General features: G+C 44.7%; 1 protein-coding gene across 4 annotated transcripts in view; it reads right to left on the bottom strand.

Annotated features, from left to right (window-relative positions):
• PCSK5 (proprotein convertase subtilisin/kexin type 5) overlaps positions 1-17,749 on the bottom strand; it is a 522,373-nt gene extending 504,624 nt beyond the window's left edge. For 3 of the 4 annotated variants that reach the window (XM_086415560.1, XM_086415561.1, XM_086415562.1), the window contains exon 1: positions 17,023-17,733. In XM_086415560.1, the coding sequence (XP_086271686.1) occupies positions 17,023-17,214 (192 nt within the window). In that variant the 5' untranslated portion in view covers positions 17,215-17,733. Of the gene's footprint in view, positions 1-17,022 lie in introns of all 4 variants that reach the window. The other variant, XM_086415564.1, reaches the window with a different exon arrangement.
• Positions 17,750-20,741: the final 2,992 nt, after the last annotated feature.

Raw genomic sequence — 20,741 nt, 5'->3', positions numbered from 1 at the left:
TATTGGGATAAAATTCAAATACCATACATTCATCAAAGTATACTATTCAATGATTTTTAGTACAGTTATATAGCTGTATAAAAATCACCACATTCAATTTTAGAACATTTTCATCACCCCAAAAGAAACCCCAAACCCATTAGTAGTACCCCACCACCACCAATTCCTCGCTGCTCCAGTCCTAGATGACCACTAATCTACTTTCTTTCTCTGTAGATTTGTCTACTCTGGACATTTCGTATAAACAGAATCCTACATGCATGGCCTTTTGTGACTGGCTCTTTTCACTTAGCCAGGGAAAATGTTTTCAAGGTTCATCCACGTTGTAGCTGTATTCGTTCTTAGTCACTCAGTCATATCAGACTCCTTGCTAATCCATGGACTGGAGCCCACCAGGATTCTCTGTCCATGGGGTTTCCCATGCAAGAATACTGGAGTGGGTTGCCATTTCCAACTACAGGGGATCTTCCAGGTCCAGGGATCGAACCTGTGTCTCCTGTGTTTCCTATATTGCAGATGGATTCTTTACCCAATGAGCCAACAAGGAAGCTGTATTAGTACTTCATTCATTTTTATTGCAGAATATTCCATGTAAGGAAACACTATATTTTGTTTGTCCATTCATCAGTTGATAGACATTTGGGTTGTTTCCATTTTTCTGGCTCCAGTGAATAATGCTGCCATAGACTTTTGTCTATAAGTTTTTGTGTGAACAAATGTTTCATTTCCCCTGAATGTATACTTAGGGGTGGAATTGTTGGATCATATGGTACGTCTACTAATACATTTAACCTTTTAAGAAACTGCTAGATTGTCTTCCCACAGTGGTTGCAACACTTTGCATTTCTACCAATAGCATATGAGAGTTCCAATTTTTCCATATCCTTGCCAACACTTGTGATTATCTGTCTTTCTGATTATAGCAGTCCAATTGAGTATGATGTGAATTAGTATCTCATTGTGGTTTTGATTTGCATTTCCCTAATGACTAATGATGCTGAGCATATTCTCATGTGCTTATTGGAGACGTGTCTATTCACATCTTTTGTGCCCATTTTTAACTGGGGTATTTGTTTTTTAGTATTGAGTGTAGGTGTTCCTTATATATTCTGGATACAAGTCCCATCAGATGTGATTTGCAAATATTTTCTCCCATCCTGTGGGTTGTCTTTTGATTTTCTCGATGGTATCCTTCAATAAATATTTTTAAAATAAAACAATGAATAAAACTAATCCTTTAAGACAGGAAAAAATCAACAACAACAACCTGTAACCAGTTCATGAGAATGTAGAAAATTTGTGGCAGGGCAGGACCTAGAGGAGAATTCAAGTCACCTGTTTTCATCCCTGAGTTTTGTTTACTGATTCTCAGCATCATCCAACCAGCCCAGAAGCAATGACATCATCCTATCGTGAGTCAAACAATGCAGCATTTGGTAAACTGGCTCATGAGCACCAAACAAGTAGAAAGACACCCCAAGGTTAAAAAAAAATAAAGAGAAAAGGTTTTGCTGGAAACTAGGCTATAATAAATCTTAAATGGCCTACAATTTAGTTTTCTCTTGAAAAACTGAAATTGATGAATGGGTCCCACACACATACAGGGGAAAAAAAACCAAAAAACATTAAATGCACCTAGAATAGGCCCAGGATGAGTAAGTGGCAAACTTCTAAACTTGTAGTTACGGATATACACTTACAAGATTAAAGGTCCTGAAACTGTCTTCCCCGCCTGCACTGCATTCAAACTCGTGAGCACTGCCCAGTTTTATTATGGTTGAGAAACTTCAACTAGTGAAAACAAGGTACAAGCCTGGGAACATTGATATGGAGAGAACTGGTATATTTTTACAGCTGTAAGAGCTTCTCAGAGTAGAAAAATACCAGGCCTTAAGTACTTATTACAAAAATATCAGCCCTTAAGTACTCAGGGAAAATATATATGAGATATATATTTGTGTGTGTGTACACATACATGCACACTGGGAAAGGCAGCAGGGCAGGACTTGTTTTTAATAAATCTTAACCAGTTTCAATGATGGCAGGGTATCCACAAAGCAATTTGCCCAGGACAGAATTAACCCCTTAGATGATGCACAGACAGGGCTTCCCAAGTGGCTCAGCAGTAAAGAATCCGCCTGCCAATGCAAAAGCCACAGGAGACATGGGTTCAATCCCTGGGTTAGGAATATCTCCTGGAGCAAGAAATGGCAACCCACTCAGGTATTCTTGCTGGGATAATCCCATGGACAGAGGAGCCTCGTGGGGTACAGTCCTTGGGGTCACAGAGTCGGACACAACTGAGCATGCACGCATAATGCACAGAACATTCAACTAGAAATTCATGCTTCTTGTATGATGCTAACCCTAACCTAACAATCTGATTCACATTAAATGCAAACAAGATTAATCTAAGATTGTAGAGAGCAATCTAAAAATATTATACATTATACGAGAGCAAATTATAAATAAGTTTAAAAACACATTTCAAAATACATCCATATTCTTATAAGGCAGTAAAGTTAAACTAAGAATACATAAAAGATACATAGTTTCATTATACTATATAATTATGTAAAGGGCAGACCACATGATGTGAATAAATTATAGGTATAATTATTTATTATAATGGAAAGTAGTGTACATGACAACTAAAAGGTAAAGGCAAGCATAAAATGTGGCATCGTATAAAACATTTTAAAATCACCCTTAAATATTATTCCTGGCTTCACATTCTTTGTCTACAACCTTCCCTCCATATTCAGTGCTCAACACAATCTTCAGTTTTTTTTTTTTTTTTTTAATTTTTCAGCACTTTATTTATTTATTTTTTTATTTGATAAATTTAATGCCTTTTATTGCCATACCTCATTTTACTGTGCTTTGCTTTAGTGAGCTTTATAGATACATGTTTTTTTTTTTTTTTCCTTGTTAATTTTCTGTTTAGTTGATCTATCCATAAGTGTGAGTGGGGTATTAAAGTCTCCCACTATTATTGTGTTATTGTTAATTTCTCCTTTCATACTTGTTAGGATTTGTCTTACATACTGCGGTGCTCCCATGTTGGGTGGATATATATTTATAATTATTATATCTTCTTCTTGGATTGATCCTTTGATCATTATGTAGTGACCTTCTTTGTCTCTTTTCACAGCCTTTGTTTTAAAGTCTAATTTATCTGATACGAGTATTGTGACTCCTGCTTTCTTTTGGTCCCAATTTGCATGGAAAATCTTTTTCCAGCCCTTCACTTTCAGTCTGTATGTGTCCCCTGTTTTGAGGTGGGTCTCTTGTAGACAACATATGTAGGGGTCTTGTTTTTGTATCCATTCAGCCAGTCTTTGTCTTTTGGTTGGGGCATTCAACCCATTTACGTTTAAGGTAATTACTAATAAGTATGATCCCGTTGCCATTTACTTTATTGTTTTAGGTTCGAGTTTATACACCATTTTTGTGTTTCCTGTCTAGAGAATATCCTTTAGTATTTGTTGGAGAGCTGGTTTGGTGGTGCAGAATTCTCTCAGCTTTTGCTTGTCTGAAAAGCTTTTGATTTCTCCTTCATACTTGAATGAGATCCTTGCTGGGTACAATAATCTGGGCTGTAGGTTATTTTCTTTCATCATTTTAAGTATGTCTTGCCATTCCCTCCTGGCTTGAAGAGTTTCTATTGAACGATCAGCTGTTATCCTTATGGGAATTCCCTTGTGTGTTATTTGTTGTTTTTCCCTTGCTGCTTTTAATATTTGTTCTTTGTGTTTGATCTTTGTTAATTTGATTAATATGTGTCTTGGGGTGTTTCTCCTTGGGTTTATCCTGTTTGGGACTCTCTGGGTTTCTTGGACTTGGGTGATTATTTCCTTCCCCATTTTAGGGAAGTTTTCAACTATTATCTCCTCAAGTATTTTCTCATGGTCTTTCTTTTTGTCTTCTTCTTCTGGAACCCCTATGATTCGAATGTTGTAGCGTTTAATATTGTCCTGGAGGTCTCTGAGATTGTCCTCATTTCTTTTAATTCGTTTTTCTTTTATCCTCTCTGATTCATTTATTTCTACCATTCTATCTTCTAATTCACTAATCCTATCTTCTGCCTCTGTTATTCTACTATTTGTTGGCTCCAGAGTGTTTTTAATTTCATTTATTGCATTATTCATTATATATTGACTCTTTTTTATTTCTTCTAGGTCCTTGTTAAACCTTTCTTGCATCTTCTCAATCCTTGTCTCCAGGCTATTTATCTGTGATTCCATTTTAATTTCAAGATTTTGGATCAATTTCACTATCATTATTTGGAATTCTTTATCAGGTAGATTCCCTATCTCTTCCTCTTTTGTTTGGTTTGGTGGGCATTTATCCTGTTCCTTTATCTGCTGGGTATTCCTCTGTCTCTTCATCTTGTTTAAATTGCTGAGTTTGGGAGTCCTTTCTGTATTCTGGCAGTTTGTGGAGTTCTCTTTACTGTAGCATTTCCTCGCTGTGTGTGGGTATGTAGAGGTGGCTTGTCAAGGTTTCCTGGTTAGGGAAGCTTGTGTCGGTGTTCTGGTGGGTGGAGCTGTATTTCTTCTCTTTGTTCAGTCGCGCTATGGGGAGGGAGGGAGGGATGCTGCTAACAAATGACACTGGCGTGCGCTTGCAGTGCCTCAGCCACACTGGGTCTGCCCCCGCTCACGGCGCGTGTAGCCTCCCTGCCCACACTGCTCAGGCTCTAGGTTGTTCCGCCGGGAACAATCCGAGGCTGGCCCTGGGTTGCATGCACCTCCCAGGTCCAAGCCGCTCAGGTTCAGGCACTCAGGTAGTCCTCAGAGGCGCAGACTCAGCTGGGGCTGCGTTTTGTGCTCTTCCCAGGTCCGTGCAGCTCAGGTGATGAGGTGTTTGGCGAGCGCCAATGCTGCGACTTATCGCCTCCCCGCCACTTGGTTATCTGGGTGTAAAACCGGCGCACCTTCTCAGGCAGATGTTGACCGTCCAGACCCCCAATAAGTTTTAGTTAGCAAAGAAGCCAGTTTTATAGATAATGTCTCTCTGGGGCTGCGATTGCCCCCTTCCGGCTCTGGCTGCCTGTCAGCGGAGGGGGAAGGTTTGCAGCCGGCTACCTCTGTTTAGTCCTTTGTTCCGTACGCGGGCTGGCGGTGTCTTAGGTTAGGGCTGGCTTTTCGCATGGTAGATATCCCACAGTCTGGTTTGCTAGCCCAAATTATTTCGCTCAGATAGCGCTCAGGGTATTCGGGCCAGATTCTTACTCTAAGCGATGCAGCCCGTGCCGCGCCTCCCTGCCCAGCCCCCGCTTACTAATGGCGGATGCAGGCGTCTGCGCTGCTTCTCCGCTGGAGGAGTTACCGTAGGGCTCGCAATCTGCGAGTTTTAATTGTTTATTTATTTTTTCTCCCTGTTATGTTGTCCTCTGTGCTTCCAAAGCTCGGCACGGATTCGGCAGTGAGAAGGTTTCCTGGTGTTTGGAAACTTCTCTCTTTTTAAGACTCCCTTCCCGGGACGGAACTCCGTCCCTCCCTCTTTGTCTCTTTTATTGTCTTTAATATTTTTTCCTACCTCCTTTCGAGGAGTTGGGTTGCTTTTCTGGGTGCCTGATGTCCTCTGCCGGCATTCAGAAGTTGTTTTGTGGAATTTACTCGGCGTTTAAATGCTCTTTTGATGAATTTGTGGGGGAGAAAGTGTTTTCCCCGTCCTACTCCTCCGCCATCTTGGCGCCTTCCCCCCAGTTTTTAAATCAAATATGGAAAGGTTCATTTGAGAGTTGAAAGCAATCACTCATGTGTCTGTCTTTATCCCTTAAGTTGACACAGGACCTGCAGTGCAAATAGTAATGCACAGATGTGTAAAGTAGAGATAATACCTAAATTTACCAAAGGAGAACTGAAGTATGGGGCAGACTTCATGTTTATCTGCCTAGTGGGTACACCAGCACGAAATACTTGGAAACCTTATCTTAACCAAGCTGATAACCCTGCTAATATCAGTCTCACAGTTTCCTGATTCCATCCAAGTCACTGACCTTCACCTGTTCTCTACCTGGTCATCCCACCTTGGACCTTATCTTTATGCAGAACAGTTCTAGTCTATATAAACAAAATTACCCTCTGGGATGACTTCCATCTTTCCACCTCTATTCCTCTTACCAAACTGGCTTTCCATTTTCATTTTGAACTACAGCCTTTATAACTGCCCTATGCCTTTGGTTCACCAGTCCTATTTTGGCCCTGCCTGGACACTGTGGTCTATCATTTCAAAGATGGAATCCTTTGCATTCAAGAACCATTCATCCCCATCACCCCCAGCTTCCCACAGTCTCTTGTTCCTTTCTCTCTCACCCTAACTCACATTCTAACTCCCTGTTTTGTCCTTATCTAACCTCAGGTTCCGGAGAAGGCACTGGCACCCCACTCCAGTACTCTTGCCTGGAAAATCTCATGGACGGAGGAGCCTGGTAGGCTGCAGTCCATGGGGTCGAAAAGAGTCGAACACGACTGAGCAACTTCACTTTCACTTTTCACTTTCATGCATTGGAGAAGGACATGGCAACCCACTCCAGTGTTCTTGCCTGGAGAATCCCAGGGACGGGGGAGCCTGGTGGGCTGCCGTCTATGGGGTCGCACAGAGTCGGACACGACTGAAGTGACTTAGCAGCAGCAGCAACCTCAGGTTCCTGAGTATTAGTGACAAAAGCACAAAACAATGGAGGCTGGTTCATTTTCTCACCCTTTCTGTTAACCACTACTTACTGAGCAATAACTACATAAAAGCAGCTATTGCCATCGCTATTTGGCAACTCTTCTCACTGGCATTGGTCATTATCTCTTATCAGAATTTCCTAACAATGTTCCCAAACACTGAAGCACTGGGCCACTAATTTCACCCAGTTCCCCCTCTCTCTGCCGGTGGCCTTCACCTCTGAACTGATAATGAGATCCAGGCCATTGTCCACACACGCTCGCTTCCTTTCCTCCCCAACGTGAACTCCCTGTATTTCCATTCACCCTCGTTCCTCTTTAGTCTCAAGGCACCCATGTTCCTCTCGCTTTCCAGATCCATGCCTCTCCAGGTATACCCATTACGCTTGCTGCCCCAAGGGCCCACTGTGCTTCTATGCCACCCACTGTGCTTGGTGCTGGGGACACAAATAGGAATGAGGCACAGCCCAGCTTTCCCAGCCAATGGAAGAACAGATATGCAATTACACACCCACACACAAACACACACATTCAATCAGGCTGACCATATCATTTCTCTGCCAAACTCAGATATGTTTGAAAGTGAAGGGGATATTAAAAAAAAAAAATACTGAATGGAGATAAACTGATTTACTACAGGCATAAACCAGTGCTCTCCCTTGCAAACTGTGGTATCAGTTCAGTTCAGTCCAGTCATTCAGTCATATCCAACTCTTTGCGACCCCATGGACTGCAGAACGCCAGGCTTCCCTATCCATCACCAACTCCCGGAGCTTACTCAAACTCATGTCCCTCGAGGTGGTGATGCAATCCAACCATCTCATCCTCTGTCATCCCCTTCTGCTCCTGCCTCAATCTTTCCCAACATCAGGGTCTTTTCAAATGAGTCAGTTCTTTGAATCGGGTGGTCAAAGTATTGGAGTTTCAGCTTCAGCATCAGTCCTTCCAATGAATATTCAGGACCAATTTCCTTTAGGACTGACTGGTGTATGGTCACACTAACTGCAACTTAGTATGGTACCTTCAATCATGCAGCCATTAAAGTGTGTGTAAAAGTATTCAGTAACATTGGAAAAGCCTCACGATATAATGGTAAGTATATAGAAACTGAGCATAACTTGGCTTATAAAAACAAGATAAAACAATTGAGATTCACTGGGTATGTAATATGTGCCAGGCACCATTCTAACTACTTTTAACTAATCCTCACAGCAATTTTAGGAGGGAAATACTATTAGATCTTTTTCACACATGAAGAAAGTAAGACAAATGGGTGCCTCTTTAAGCATCTTTAAGATGCTTGCCTAGGGTGCCTCAGCTAGGAAGTGGCAGTATTAGGATTCAAACTCTTTTAGTTCTATACCTATGATCCTAAATACTCCAGGACATTGATGAGAAAGAGATGAAGGGAGATGACGTAGGAGGGAGGGCAGATGCGCAGTGAAACGTCCCCTCACTATTCGGTCAGGCACTGGTGTTAAGAGCACGGGCACCATGTTTCAATTCTCATCACCTAGATTCTCTCTAGTGTAGCCCTCCGTGGCTTCATGACTGTGTCTTCAGGGCCTCCCCACCCTCTTCATCTACTCCCTATATCCCTTGCCCTCTACATGGAGACATTCCTTCGGGTTGTATTCTCAGCCCTCCTATCTTGTTTGCCTCACATCTTAGCATCCTGCATCCTTTCACAGCTTTACTTACACTGAGATGGCCGAGCAGCAGTCCTCACTTCTCTCCTGCCCTAAATTCTCTCCTGGCTACTGTACATTTCCATCTGTATGACTCTCTACCTGCTGACAACACTACATCTGGACCTCCCAAGTCGTTCCCCGAAAGGCTCCTGCAGGCTGTCCTCATGCCACAGATGACCCCCATGTTCCTGGCCCCAAGCTATAAACTCTTTCCTCTTCATCTTCTCACTCTTTCTCATCGTTCCCTTCCACTGGATTACTGAGCCACATTGAATCCACCTATACTAGAGCTTCCAAATCTGTTCCTTCAGTTTTCCCAAGTTCTGTGTTTATAACAATAACTTTGCCCAACACAATACCTTCTCTACCTCCTCCAGTTCATTATGCACACAGCTACCAGCGAATTCCCCACCAGGCAAGGCTGAACCATACTGCACTGCCTGAGACTCCATCAGTACTTGCCTTCCTTAGTACTGGTTATGGATAAAAACATCCTAGGTCCCTGACAGCAGAAAGTATAGTATGGATTACATGGTAGATTCTCATGTGTTTTGAATCAGTAGGGTGTTGCCTCCTTCTCAGGGATCTTCAATGTAATTCTTTATCTTCCTTGATCATGTTGAAACTCCCTAACCTAGGCATTTCAGGCTTTATATAATCTGGTTTGTGGTGGGTATTTTTCTTGTCCTACATGTCCTTTCCTTTATTCTAGTGGTGGCATCCTCTCTTCTTTTAGGAAACTGTCCTTCCTCAGTTGGTAGGGTGCCCACCCAATGTCAACATCTCCCTCACTTCAAGGGTGGACAAGTGACCCAAGCTAACTCACCAAAACACCACCACCCCCACAAACAAAGTGACTGGCCTGAAAATAGGGATATGACCCAATTGGGGAAGAACTGAAATCTTTTTCAGGGGTTAATTTCAAGACTGCATGAGAGAGGTACTATGAATCAAAAGAGCTCTACTGCTCATGGAAAGGGCCCAACTGAAAATGAAGCAAATACAGGGAAACAGATAAGAATCCAATGTTAGTACTGCTTCTGACTTTTCAGCTGGATAGACCCACAATCACTTTTCTGAAACTTGAATCTATATGTGTTTCAGAAATTCATAATTCTTCAGATGAGAAAAGTACAGTGGAATGTAATATACACTCTATGTGGATCAAGGACAACATCCTCAAAATCAAACTCAGTCATAGATTTCTGCAATCAAACACATTAATGTCCTAATTGATGTCAGTTTAGGTCAGGGTAGGTTTTTGCCTTGAAGAAAGTACAGATAAGATGAGGCTTGGCTGCAAAAAGTTTCAGCTTCTGCCTTTAGAACTTCACATAAAGGCATGTGAATCTGTTTAAACCAACAGATTCCCTGCTCCCTTATCTGCCTGTTTATCGGTTTTATTTGAGCACTATGAGTTGGGTTTTTCACACATGTACTCAAAAGAGTCCCGTCTGTATTCTTTATGGGCCTCTCTGTATTTCAGTTTTATTTCCACTACTCTCCTACACATAACTCATATTTGAGTCTATCTTAAAAGACTATGTTTGATTGTCTATATAAAAATAAAAAATCACGCAACCTCCACATCGCATATGCCTTATAAACCAAAACTGTTCAACCAAGAGATGGGGAGCCCTGGCTGCTTGATGCTCTGGTCAGCTGTCCCAGCCCTACACCACCCTCCAAGGCTCTCAGGGGAAATGTGAGACTTGCCATGCAAAATGCTGGGCTGGATGAAGCACAAGCTGGAAACAAGATTGCCGAGAGAAATATCAATAACCTCAGATATGCAGATAACACCACCGTTATGGCAGAAAGCAAAGAATAATTAAGAGCCTCTTGTTGAAGGTGAAAGAGGAGAGTGAAAAAGGTGGCTTAAAACTCAACATTCAAAAAATGAAGATCATGGCATATGGTCCCATCACTTCATGGCAAATAGATGGGGAAACAATGGAAACAGTGACTTTATTTTCTTGGGCTCCAAAATCACTGTAGATGGTGACTGCTGTCATGAAATTAAAAGACACTTGTTCCTCGGAAGAAAAGCTATGATAAACCTAGACAGCGTATTAAAAAGCAGAGACACTGCCAACAAAGCCCCGTCTAGTCAAAGCTGTGGTTTTTCCAGTAGTCATCTGTGGATGTGAGAATTGGACCATAAAGAAGGCTGAGCACTGAAGAATTGATGCTTTTGAACTGTGGTGTTAGAGAAGACTCTTGAGAGTCCCTGGACTGCAAGGAGATCAAACCAGTCAATCCTAAAGGAAATCAATCCTGAATATTCATTGGAAGGACTGGTTCTGAAGCTCCAATACTTTGGCCAACTGTTGCGAAGAGCCAACTCATTAGAAAAGACCCTGATGCTGGGAAAGATTGAGGGCAGGAGGAGAAGGGGATGACAGAGGATGAGATGGTTGGATGGCATCACTGACTCATTGGACATGAGTTTGAGCAAGTTCCGGGAGATGGCGGAGGACAGGGAAGCCTAGCGTGCTGCAGTCAACTCTCAAAGAGTTGGACACGACTGAGAGACTGAACAACAACAATGGGAGAGTCAGATGCCACACTGACTCCTCCCCATTTCTGTTTCCAGTAGATCCCCAGGGGCAATTACGAGAACCTGGAAATTCACCAGTGCTCCACTAGAGAAACTCCTAGTAACTCCTGCATTCTCTTACTTTTCCTCTGGAGCAGCCTCCATCTCCTTGGAGCCCTTATAGATCATATAATACTTCCTATGTCTGTCTTTATTTATATGTTCATATTTGTTCTTAGGGCACTCGATAACACAGCAATCCTGAGAGGTAGATGGGGCAGGTGCTCAGGTCCCCAACTTGAGGGTCAGGTTGATAAATAAAAGGGAAAACCCTAGAGTTTCACTCAAACCTTCTGACTTAGTTTAGTTTTCTTTCTAGTCTCTTTTTCCTCCTAGGGTTAACTCAAATAGAAGAGTTTATTGGTCTGGATAGTTCCTTCTTGGTACACTTAGGTGGAGAGATGTAACCTGTTGAACTAGTGAGAATGTTGCACGCGCAACTGCACTCTAGTCAGTTCAGTTTCTCAGTCATGTCTGACCCTTTGCAACCCTAAACTACGTGCAAATTTAATCCTGATAAAAATAAAAATTCATATATATAGCATATTCATAACATGAGCATCTATACATGTTCATTTTTACTACCCAGGAAGTCAAAGTCAGCTTCTTTGTCATTTAATCCAACCTGAATTAGACAAGTGATCAAATCCCGAGGCACAGAGATGTCTGCAGATACTTCAGCCTTGGGGAAAACCCAGACACTGCTTCGCATAACTTGAACCGACAACACAAATACCCCTCCCTGCCCAGGGGATGTTTCTGGGTCAGGACTCCCTCCCTTAACCAAAGAGTCAGACATGGCTGGACACTTTCCCAGCGCACTACCCTGCTTCTCTGGCTGACCTTTAAGGTTAGGACCTCTGGATATAAACTTATTAAAGATAGTCATAAGGCAAATTCAACTGCCTTGGGGCTCACAAAAATGCAGTGTTTCATTTCAAATAGACCCCGAAAATCCCAATGGCCACATACAGCCATTCCTAGCCTATGAGGTTAAAGCAACAGACCCACCATCAGCAGGCCAAGAGCTCTGAACTGCTTTTTCTTCTGAAAGGTTCTCCCACTCATGAGAACGACACATGTGAGGGTGGATAGCAGAGGTCAGAGCTAAGGTTCTTGGGTGTGGAAATCAGAGCCGAGGTCCTTGCCGGGTGCAAAGCCAGATGCATCACACAGGGATCACTCTGGGACTCCCACATCCATTTACAAAGGCCCAAGGATATAACTCAGAGAAGGCAATGGCACCCCACTCCAGTACTCTTGCCTGGAAAATCCCATGGACGGAGGAGCCTGGTAGGCTGTAGTCCATGGGGTCACTAAGAGTCGGACAAGACTGAGCGACTTCCCTTTCACTTTTCATTTCATGCATTGGAGAAGGACATGGCAACCCACTCCAGTATTCTTGCCTGGAGAATCCCAGGGACAGGAGAGCCTGGTGGGCTTCCATCAATGGGGTCGCACAGAGTCAGACACGACTGAAGCGACTTAGCAGCAGCAGCAGCAAGGATATAACTAGGGGAGCACAGTGCACTCCCATACAACACACCAGACTATCCCTGTCCCCTATTTCTGATGCCATCCATAAGCACTGGGCACTCACCCTCCACTGTTTAGCCTCCCACATTATTCACAGGTCAAAACTAACCAAGAAAGTGAGAGACCTTCAGGACATTGCTGAAGAAGGTTCTTCCTGCTAAAGCATCCTGTCCTGCTGATTTGGAAAATGGTTCTTATCACCTTTCTCATGCAAACCACATTCAGAATTAAGTGAAATAGGAATTCATATATGATCTCTCATAATGTACCAAGGCAAGGTGCTTTATAAAATAATCAGTCTTCAGATTATTTTTTTTCCCTTTCTTCCATGCCCAGTGAGCTTATCCTACATTATTTAATGGATTATAGCAAAGATCAACCAGGGAGGGGAGCACTGCCATGGGAAATCAGCCAGAATTGTTTAAAACCCAGCAGAAAACTATTTTAAACTATTTCAAATTGTTAGTTGAAATGGAAAACCCATTTCCGTGTCTATAGAGCTCTGATTTAGCTTTTTTGACTCAGTCATCAAACATATTTTCCTGATCTTCAGTGTGTTGCATTTTCCATTATAAAAATGTCTTCCTTTTATCATACCTAAATAAAGTCTGAATCTCACTTATTTCAGATCCAGATTCAACAAACCTTCCAAAGCTACTTAACTATGTGCTGAGCAGTACAGAGCCGACTCCCTCTATTATCTCATTTATTCTTTTACAGATGAAGGAACAGGGGCTCCATTAAGTTCACTGACTTTCCTGCTTTCCTAGACCTTGCAAATGGCATCTGTAGAGTTTCCAAGTCTCTGCTCTCAATGGGACTGCCAGGTAAAACATTCTCCCCAGTATTACTCTCAGCTGGCTTTATCTTTCTGGAATCTTGCTCAACATAAGTCACACTTTTTTTTTTTTTTGGCAGGGGGGGTGGTAATCTGGTAATCTCAGTTTGGAATCAAGGATTAAAAGCACCTCACAGATGGATAAATGCAGCTGGTGCACAGAGCAAACAATCTTTATGGAGGACCTTCTCTCTGGGTTTGAATACCCAGAAGTTAATTCCTCCAGGTTTGTAGACTGCAGCCAAACAAAGGTTCACAATTAACATTATGTTGGGTCTTATTCCTTCATGTCTTTTTCATCCTCTCACCACTACACTGCTAGCTAAAAACTAGGCCTCTTTTTTCCACCCCCGTGTGGGCCAACAGACAGATGTACCTACCCTCAGCCAGCTTAGCAGTGCTCATTATGATAAATATTGAGACTGCTTGGCGTTGGGTCTTATAGGGGAAGAAATGCAGGACTTTCTAGAGCTGATGGTAATGCCAAGCAAAATATGATATATAATGACATGAAAACTACCACTAGTTACAGCATCATTTTAGAGTTTCGAGACATAACCATTCACAAAATACAAACATTATGTGAAAACCTACCCAAACAACTGCTATCTCTAGAACCAAAGCCAAGAAAAGCTTCATTATTGTTCCCTTCCAGGATGTCAAGCATGTTCTTTTTGCCTGTTTGCTTACTTCTCCTGTGTTACTCTCCACGTACTATCTTTCTTGAAGATGACAGGCCAGGTTTAGGCCAGGTTTTCTGTAGAAATCTCCAGGCCAGAAATTTACCTGTGGTGGCTTTTAAATGCTAAGATGCTACACAAAACATGACACTGAACAGATATTCAAAATCAGATTGTTACTGTGGTACAAAGTCACTACCTTATTCACCTAAAATATTACTCAGAAAGACCTCAAAAATACTACCAGGATATTAAATGACTATAGAAACAATAAAAGACCTCAGTTCCAATCTGTGACACATGAGGTGGGACCCCAAGCCCAAATGCTTAAAAACAGGGGCACATTCTAGAGACATTTGCAAATTAGTTACTGCCCTCAACTGAACAACAGCTGGCTTACTGATATAAAGAAAGGACAACAAAAGGATGGCCCTTACAGTGCAATGATATTGCTTGTGTGAACTCAATTTACCACCTTCAAGACTTAGCCCTTTGATCTACAGAGGAAATGCTTTTCACTGTAAGAATTGTTTTTACACTGGTTAGGGTATCAGTTCAAGGAGTCCTCTGTCACCCCTGTAAGCTCTCAATTTCCTCATTGGCATTGTAAAAACCACAATAAACCACATTTGGTGTTACTTGAATGTAAATTTTCTTAGTATTACCTTTTAAATGAAAATCCACAGATCTTCACTATAAAGCCCTTGGTAAAAAGTCAGGCAAGGTTGCAGGATACTGCAATGTTTGGTTATTCAAAAATGAGTTCTGTGACAATTTCTTCTCCCCCATTCTGCCAGGTTCCAAATGTGTAAGTTCTACTGAATGAGTTTATTTTGATACAGATCTTTCCACTTCATAATTCCTGAAGCTGCTTAGGTTCAAGAAGTCCAGGTCGGTTGAAATTAAGTATCTGTGTATTAAGCCTGGACATTTGCTTTCCGTCTACTGAGTCACTAAATCAGAATTCAGGGAAATGGGGAGTTTACTTTCTTCCGCTTCCTTTCATCCTCACAGGCAAGCGTAGGCCTGGACCAGACAGTCCTAGATCTGATTCACACCCTTGTACTGTCTAGATAGGTGACCTGTATGGGTAACTTCTCCAGAATATTGGTTTCCCTGTTGCTGTAAGTGACGTAATATCCAACAAAAATGGTTGTTCTGTGGATTATGAAGTAAGTGTATGGTCAAGAACTATTCTTCCAAATATGCCTTTTTTATGGGAGATGCCCAGTGTTAGCTGAACCTGAAAGATGCATCTGGAAAGATTATTAACATGACTACTTTTATTATTAGCCTTTCCTTTTAAATTCCCCAGGTCACATGCAGCACCCCCCAACTTCAAGCTTATGTAAAAAAGATTTGAATAGACTTAATGTTTTCTTCCAGAAGAAGAAGATAGAAGAAGCAGGTAGAATCCCAACAAGCCATTAGGATGAAACTCTCCTGAAAATGACAAGCACTCAGACAAAAAAATCTGGCTGGCTGTGGCTTCCTTTCCGGTATGTGTTAGACCGGGGGACGAGAAATACAGACCATGCGCCTTGCCTTGGTCTCAGCCCTCCACCAGACTGGTTTCTCCAGAATATGTCCACTCTCTGGCACCTCAAACAGCAGCAAGATCCCCCCACCTGGCCCCCTCCTGCTCCTCCGAAGCCCCAATGCTCCTGTTAGATGCAGTAACAGCAGCTCTGCCTGCTCTGGATGTTGCGTCCCCCAGGCAGCCCAGAGTACCCATGCTGGAGGACATGTTCCTGGCCATGGAGTTCCATAGCATCAGAAACCAACAGTCTGTGCTCTTCTGCTCCAGTGGCCCCAGCCGGCATCTTCCTCTCCCCTCATCCAGGCAGAGCACGCGGGGCGCGTGCAGCCAGAGCAGTCCCAGCAGCGCGTCTGCTGTAAGGGCGCCTCTATCACCCTCGCCTCCCTCTCCCATTAGAGTCTCATCAGAGTCAGACCAGCGCCACTCCTCGGGCCAGGCCAGGGGAAGCGAGTGGGAGGGGTGTAAGGATGCGGGAGCACTTTCTGGGACCTGCTTCCACTGCCCCTTCCACCCATTTCTTGCAGGAAAGAGAGCGAGGAAGCCAAGCCCGGAGGTACCTCCAAATCTGTAGTGCTTCCAATCATTCCCATAACATCCCTCAATTCTGAGTCCCCAGCGGGGCAACTCCTTCCAAAGCACCTCACGAAAACCCCGCGCCACCGCCGCCTCCGGGTCCCGCACGTAACTCCCAGAGGGAAGACCCACTGTTTTCCAAAGCAGAACCAGGTCAGTGGTCTCGGAAGTTTGACACCTCCCACTCCGACTCTCCATCTAGAAGCCCCCACGCTTATCCAGTTTGAGAGGGGAAGCCAGGAGGTCTCCCCACAAGTCTTCGCTCACGCCGGGTCCGGCCGCCTCCTCTCTCTCCTTTCTCGAGTCTAGCTCCAGCCCTCCACGCCTCTGGCGCCTTCACTGAGTGACCAGAGGTTCTCTCGCTCCTAAAAGAGGAAACTTCTTTTCAGGGCTAAATTCAGGTCCGAGCAGGAAAGGCTTTCCCTTCTTTGCCTCCCCTCTTATCCGGGCTCTCAGAAACCACAGGGAGCCGGCACCAGGGGCGTGCTTACCCTCTAACCCCTAAAAGAGTCCACTGCTCCCCGACTTTCCACTGCAAAAGTCCAGTCGGGTCTGAAACTACTTATGTACACTCGTGATCCTTCCAGAGACCCTACCTGTCCCTCCTGATTTGCAAGAAACAAGTAAACAAAACACAAATCGTAGCAACTTTGGAGAGCGAGTGTGTGTGTGTGTGTGTGTGTGTGTGTGTGTGTGTATGAGTGAGTGAGAAAGAGGAGAGAGAGAGCATCGCAGAAGAGTTAAGGCAACAGCTGCAAGAACACATCTGGAAGAGGGGGAGGGGACAGACGAGGAAGGGACAAGCGCGAGGTCGTGGGGGACTCCCCCCATTCCCCCGCCCTCGCAGCTTCAGGGCCGAGAACCCGGCCAGCTAGTGGTTACCTGTCCTATGTTGATGAATCCGTACTTGCTGGCTATGCGGTTGGCCTCCGGGAAGCCGCCGGAGATTTTGACTGCCCAGTGGTTGGTGTAGACGCGCGTCCGGCACACGGGGAGCAGGCAGCCCCCGAGCAGCGCCAGTACGCAGAGCAGGTCCAGCCGTCCCGGGCAGCAGCAGCGGCTCCCCCAGCCCATGGCCCCGGCGCTTGGCTGCTGCTTCGATCGCTCGCTTGCTCCGCTCTCTAAGCTGAGCGCACAACTAACTTCTTCGGCCTGGGCCGCCCGAGCGCGCAGCCCCCGGCCGCCGCGGCTCGCAGCCCTGGGAGATCGACAGGAGGCGGCGAGCCCCGGCAGGGAGCTGAGCAGCGAGCCTCGCACCCACTCCTAGACCATCCCTGGGGCTCCGGGGACCTGTGCTTCCAGCTCTACGGCCCGCGGGGCGGTCGGCCGGCGCTCCCCGGCTCCGGCGCAGGAGGCGGCTGAGTGGGGCGGGCGCCCTCCCGCAGTTGGGTCTCGCCGGGCTCGGCTCCCGGACTCTCCGACTCGCCCTCGCTCCTCCCGGGGCCCCCGAGCGCGGCGGAGGCGGCGGTGCAGGCAGCGGCTGGGCGCCCCCTCTGCTGGCCCGGGCTCCGAGCGCTCGCTAGCTCGCTCCCCGCGCTCCCTCCGGCTCCGAGCAGCGCGCTGGGAGTGTAAGTGGCAATGGCAGCAGCGCCTGCTCTGCATAAATGACTCCCCCCGCCCCCCTCTATACCCCTCCTTTTCCACATCTCCCTCCTCCTCTCCCTCCTCCGCCCGCCCGAAAGCGGCCACGGTGAGGCGCCAACCAGGTCCTAGCGCCGCTGGGTTCTTCGGGCTGTAACCTACAGGGTCCAGAGCCGCAAAAGCGAGTCTTTCCAAAGGGCTGAGAGCAGAGCTCCGGTGTGGGGGTTTTACCCTCTTCTCTCCTCTCCCTTCTGGATTTGTATTAATTTACCGCCACTTCCCGAAAGACTAAAGAGATTTACAAGCTGGTTCTGGTCAAGCGGCCCCAAGATTCATTCATCCTAGCTCTGAACCTCCTTAAACAAGTAAGTATTTAAGGAGGTCACTTGCGTGTCAATTGCCGAACAAATAGCCCGAGATTTTCACTTCATTAATTCTTCATCCTTTTCAACAACTGTTTATTTCACAAAATCTGCTCCCGGGAGAAGCTACCACACAGGACGGTAAGGCGCATCGACCCTTGCAAAAGCCAATCACTGGCAATTCCAAAGCCGAGTGTGTTGCCTGCTGACTTTCGAAATCCGTGCTTCCTATACTAGGCAACACCACGGGAGAGTAAAATTCCAGTCGCGGAATTGGGGAAAGATGTTTCTGTGACTATTTGGTATGAAAGTGGATGGGCCAAGGGAATAACTTCATTCATTCGTTCCACTGAGTCTAATGAGAACTTCTTTTTCTCCACCAAGGGAAAAGTTTTGCAACTTTTCCAAGAACGGCCCTGTAACAGTGTTGAGTTCGATATAAACAGGACCACAGAGGAATTTCGAATGAAATAAATGTGTGGCTGCGCCGCCTTCATTACTGTATCTTGCACTGTGACTGCAGCAGGCAGGAAGAAGCTCGGATTTACCCGCTTCTGCTGAAGAACCTCCCCGCCTTTTCTGGCACAGAACGACTTCTTGTGAAAAGAAAATACACTCCTTATGAAATAATTCAACTGACCTTTGAAGTATTCACTATACCTCTAACCCGCTCCCCGCCCCGCCCCCCGCCCCTGCCTTCGCCCTTGCTCTCTCCTCTTCCCATCCCCCATTGTCTTTCTTAACTGTATTTGAAGGTAATTAACACATCACACTTTGAGTAATGATTCTTTTATCTGCCTAGGGCTTCACTTTTCTTCCTCCTCCCCTCAGCGGAACCAAAGCTGCAGAATCAAAACATGCAAATTTTATAAAACTCATAGTTAAAATCATAAAAATATCATTTTATGATTTTACATATCGTATAAAGTATGCCATATTAAATATTTAATCTTGAAAATAAACCCACCAAATGGCTTTATTCCCACTCTACTGAAGAAGTGGAAGATCAGAAGAACTAAATCATTTGCAGAAAGGCATGTATTTTAGTTATTTACTGGTTAGACACATATCTTTTCAACACCTAGAATGTGCCAGGCATTGTGCTGGATACCTGAGAAAGAGGAGGAAGGGGAAGATGGGGGGGCAACGAGGACTAGTGCATTTCAGACTCTGACTAACTCTAGCCTAGATGTGGTTTGTTGCTGTTGTTTATAGGTGGTAAAGCATAAGTACTATGCTTGGGCTTTAGAGTTCTGATACAGCCTCCTTACTGGCTAGCCCCTTTGCATGTTCCCTCTTCAACCTGGAGCCTAGAAAGTTTACAAACTGTTAGTTCAGTTCAGTAGCTCAGTCACGTCCTACTCTTTGCGACCCCATGAATCGCAGCACGCCAGGCCTCCCTGTCCATCACCAACTCCCGGAGTTCACTCAGACTCACGTCCATCGAGTCAGTGATGCCATCCAGCCATCTCATCCTCTGTCGTCCCCTTCTCCTCCTGCCCCCAATCCCTCCTAGCATCAGAGTGTTTTCCAATGAGTCAACTCTTTGCATGAGGTGGCCAAAGTACTGGAGTTTCAGCTTTAGCATCATTCCTTCCAAAGAAATCCCAGGGCTGATCTCCTTCAGAATGGACTGGTTGGATCTCCTTGCAGTCCAAGGGACTCTCAAGAGTCTTCTCCAACACCACAGTTCAAAAGCATCAATTCTTCGGTGCTCAGCCTTCTTCACAGTCCAACTCTCACATCCATACATGACCACAGGAAAAACCATAGCCTTGACTAGATGAACCTTTGTTGGCAAAGAAATGTCTCTGCTTTTGAATATGCTATCTAGGTTGGTCATAACTTTCCTTCCAAGGAGTAAGCGTCTTTTAATTTCATGGCTGCAATCACCATCTGCAGTGATTTTCGAGCCCCCCAAAATAAAGTCTGACACTGTTTCCACTGTTTCCGCATCTATTTCCCATGAAATGATGGGACCAGATGCCATGATCTTCGTTTTCTGAATGTTGAGCTTTAAGCCAACTTTTTCACTCTCCACTTTCACTTTCATCAAGAGGCTTTTTAGTTCCTCTTCACTTTCTGCCATAAGGGTGGTGTCATCTGCATATCTGAGGTTATTGATATTTCTCCCAGCAATTTTGATTCCAGCTTGTGTTTCTTCCAGCCCAGCGTTTCTCATGATGTACTCTGCATATAAGTTAAATAAGCAGGGTGACAATATACAGCCTTGACATACTCCTTTTCTTATTTGGAACCAGTCTGTTGTTCCATGTCTAGTTCTAACTGTTGCTTCCTGACCTGCATACAGATTTCTCAAGAGGCGGATCAGGTGGTCTGGTATTCCCATCTCTCAGAATTTTCCAGTTTATTGTGATCCACACAGTCAAAGGCTTTGGCATAGTCAATAAAACAGAAATAGATGTTTTTCTGGAACTCTCTTGCTTTTTCCATGATCCAGCGGATGCTGGCAATTTGATCTCTGGTTCCTCTGCCTTTTCTAAAACCAGCCTGAACATCTGGAAGTTCATGGTTCACATATTGCTGAAGCCTGGCTTGGAGAATTTTGAGCATTACTTTACTAGCGTGTGAGATGAGTGCAATTGTGCGATAGTTTGAGCATTCTTTGGCATTGCCTTTCTTTGGGATTGGAATGAA

The sequence above is a fragment of the Bos grunniens genome, chromosome 8, assembly GCF_055505025.1.
Source record: "Bos grunniens cultivar Pamir isolate PY7600 chromosome 8, Bosgru_T2T1.0, whole genome shotgun sequence".
NCBI classification, from domain to species: domain Eukaryota; kingdom Metazoa; phylum Chordata; class Mammalia; order Artiodactyla; family Bovidae; genus Bos; species Bos grunniens.
The sequence above is the reverse complement of the archived record's forward strand: the minus strand, read 5'-3'. Positions and strand labels throughout refer to the sequence as shown.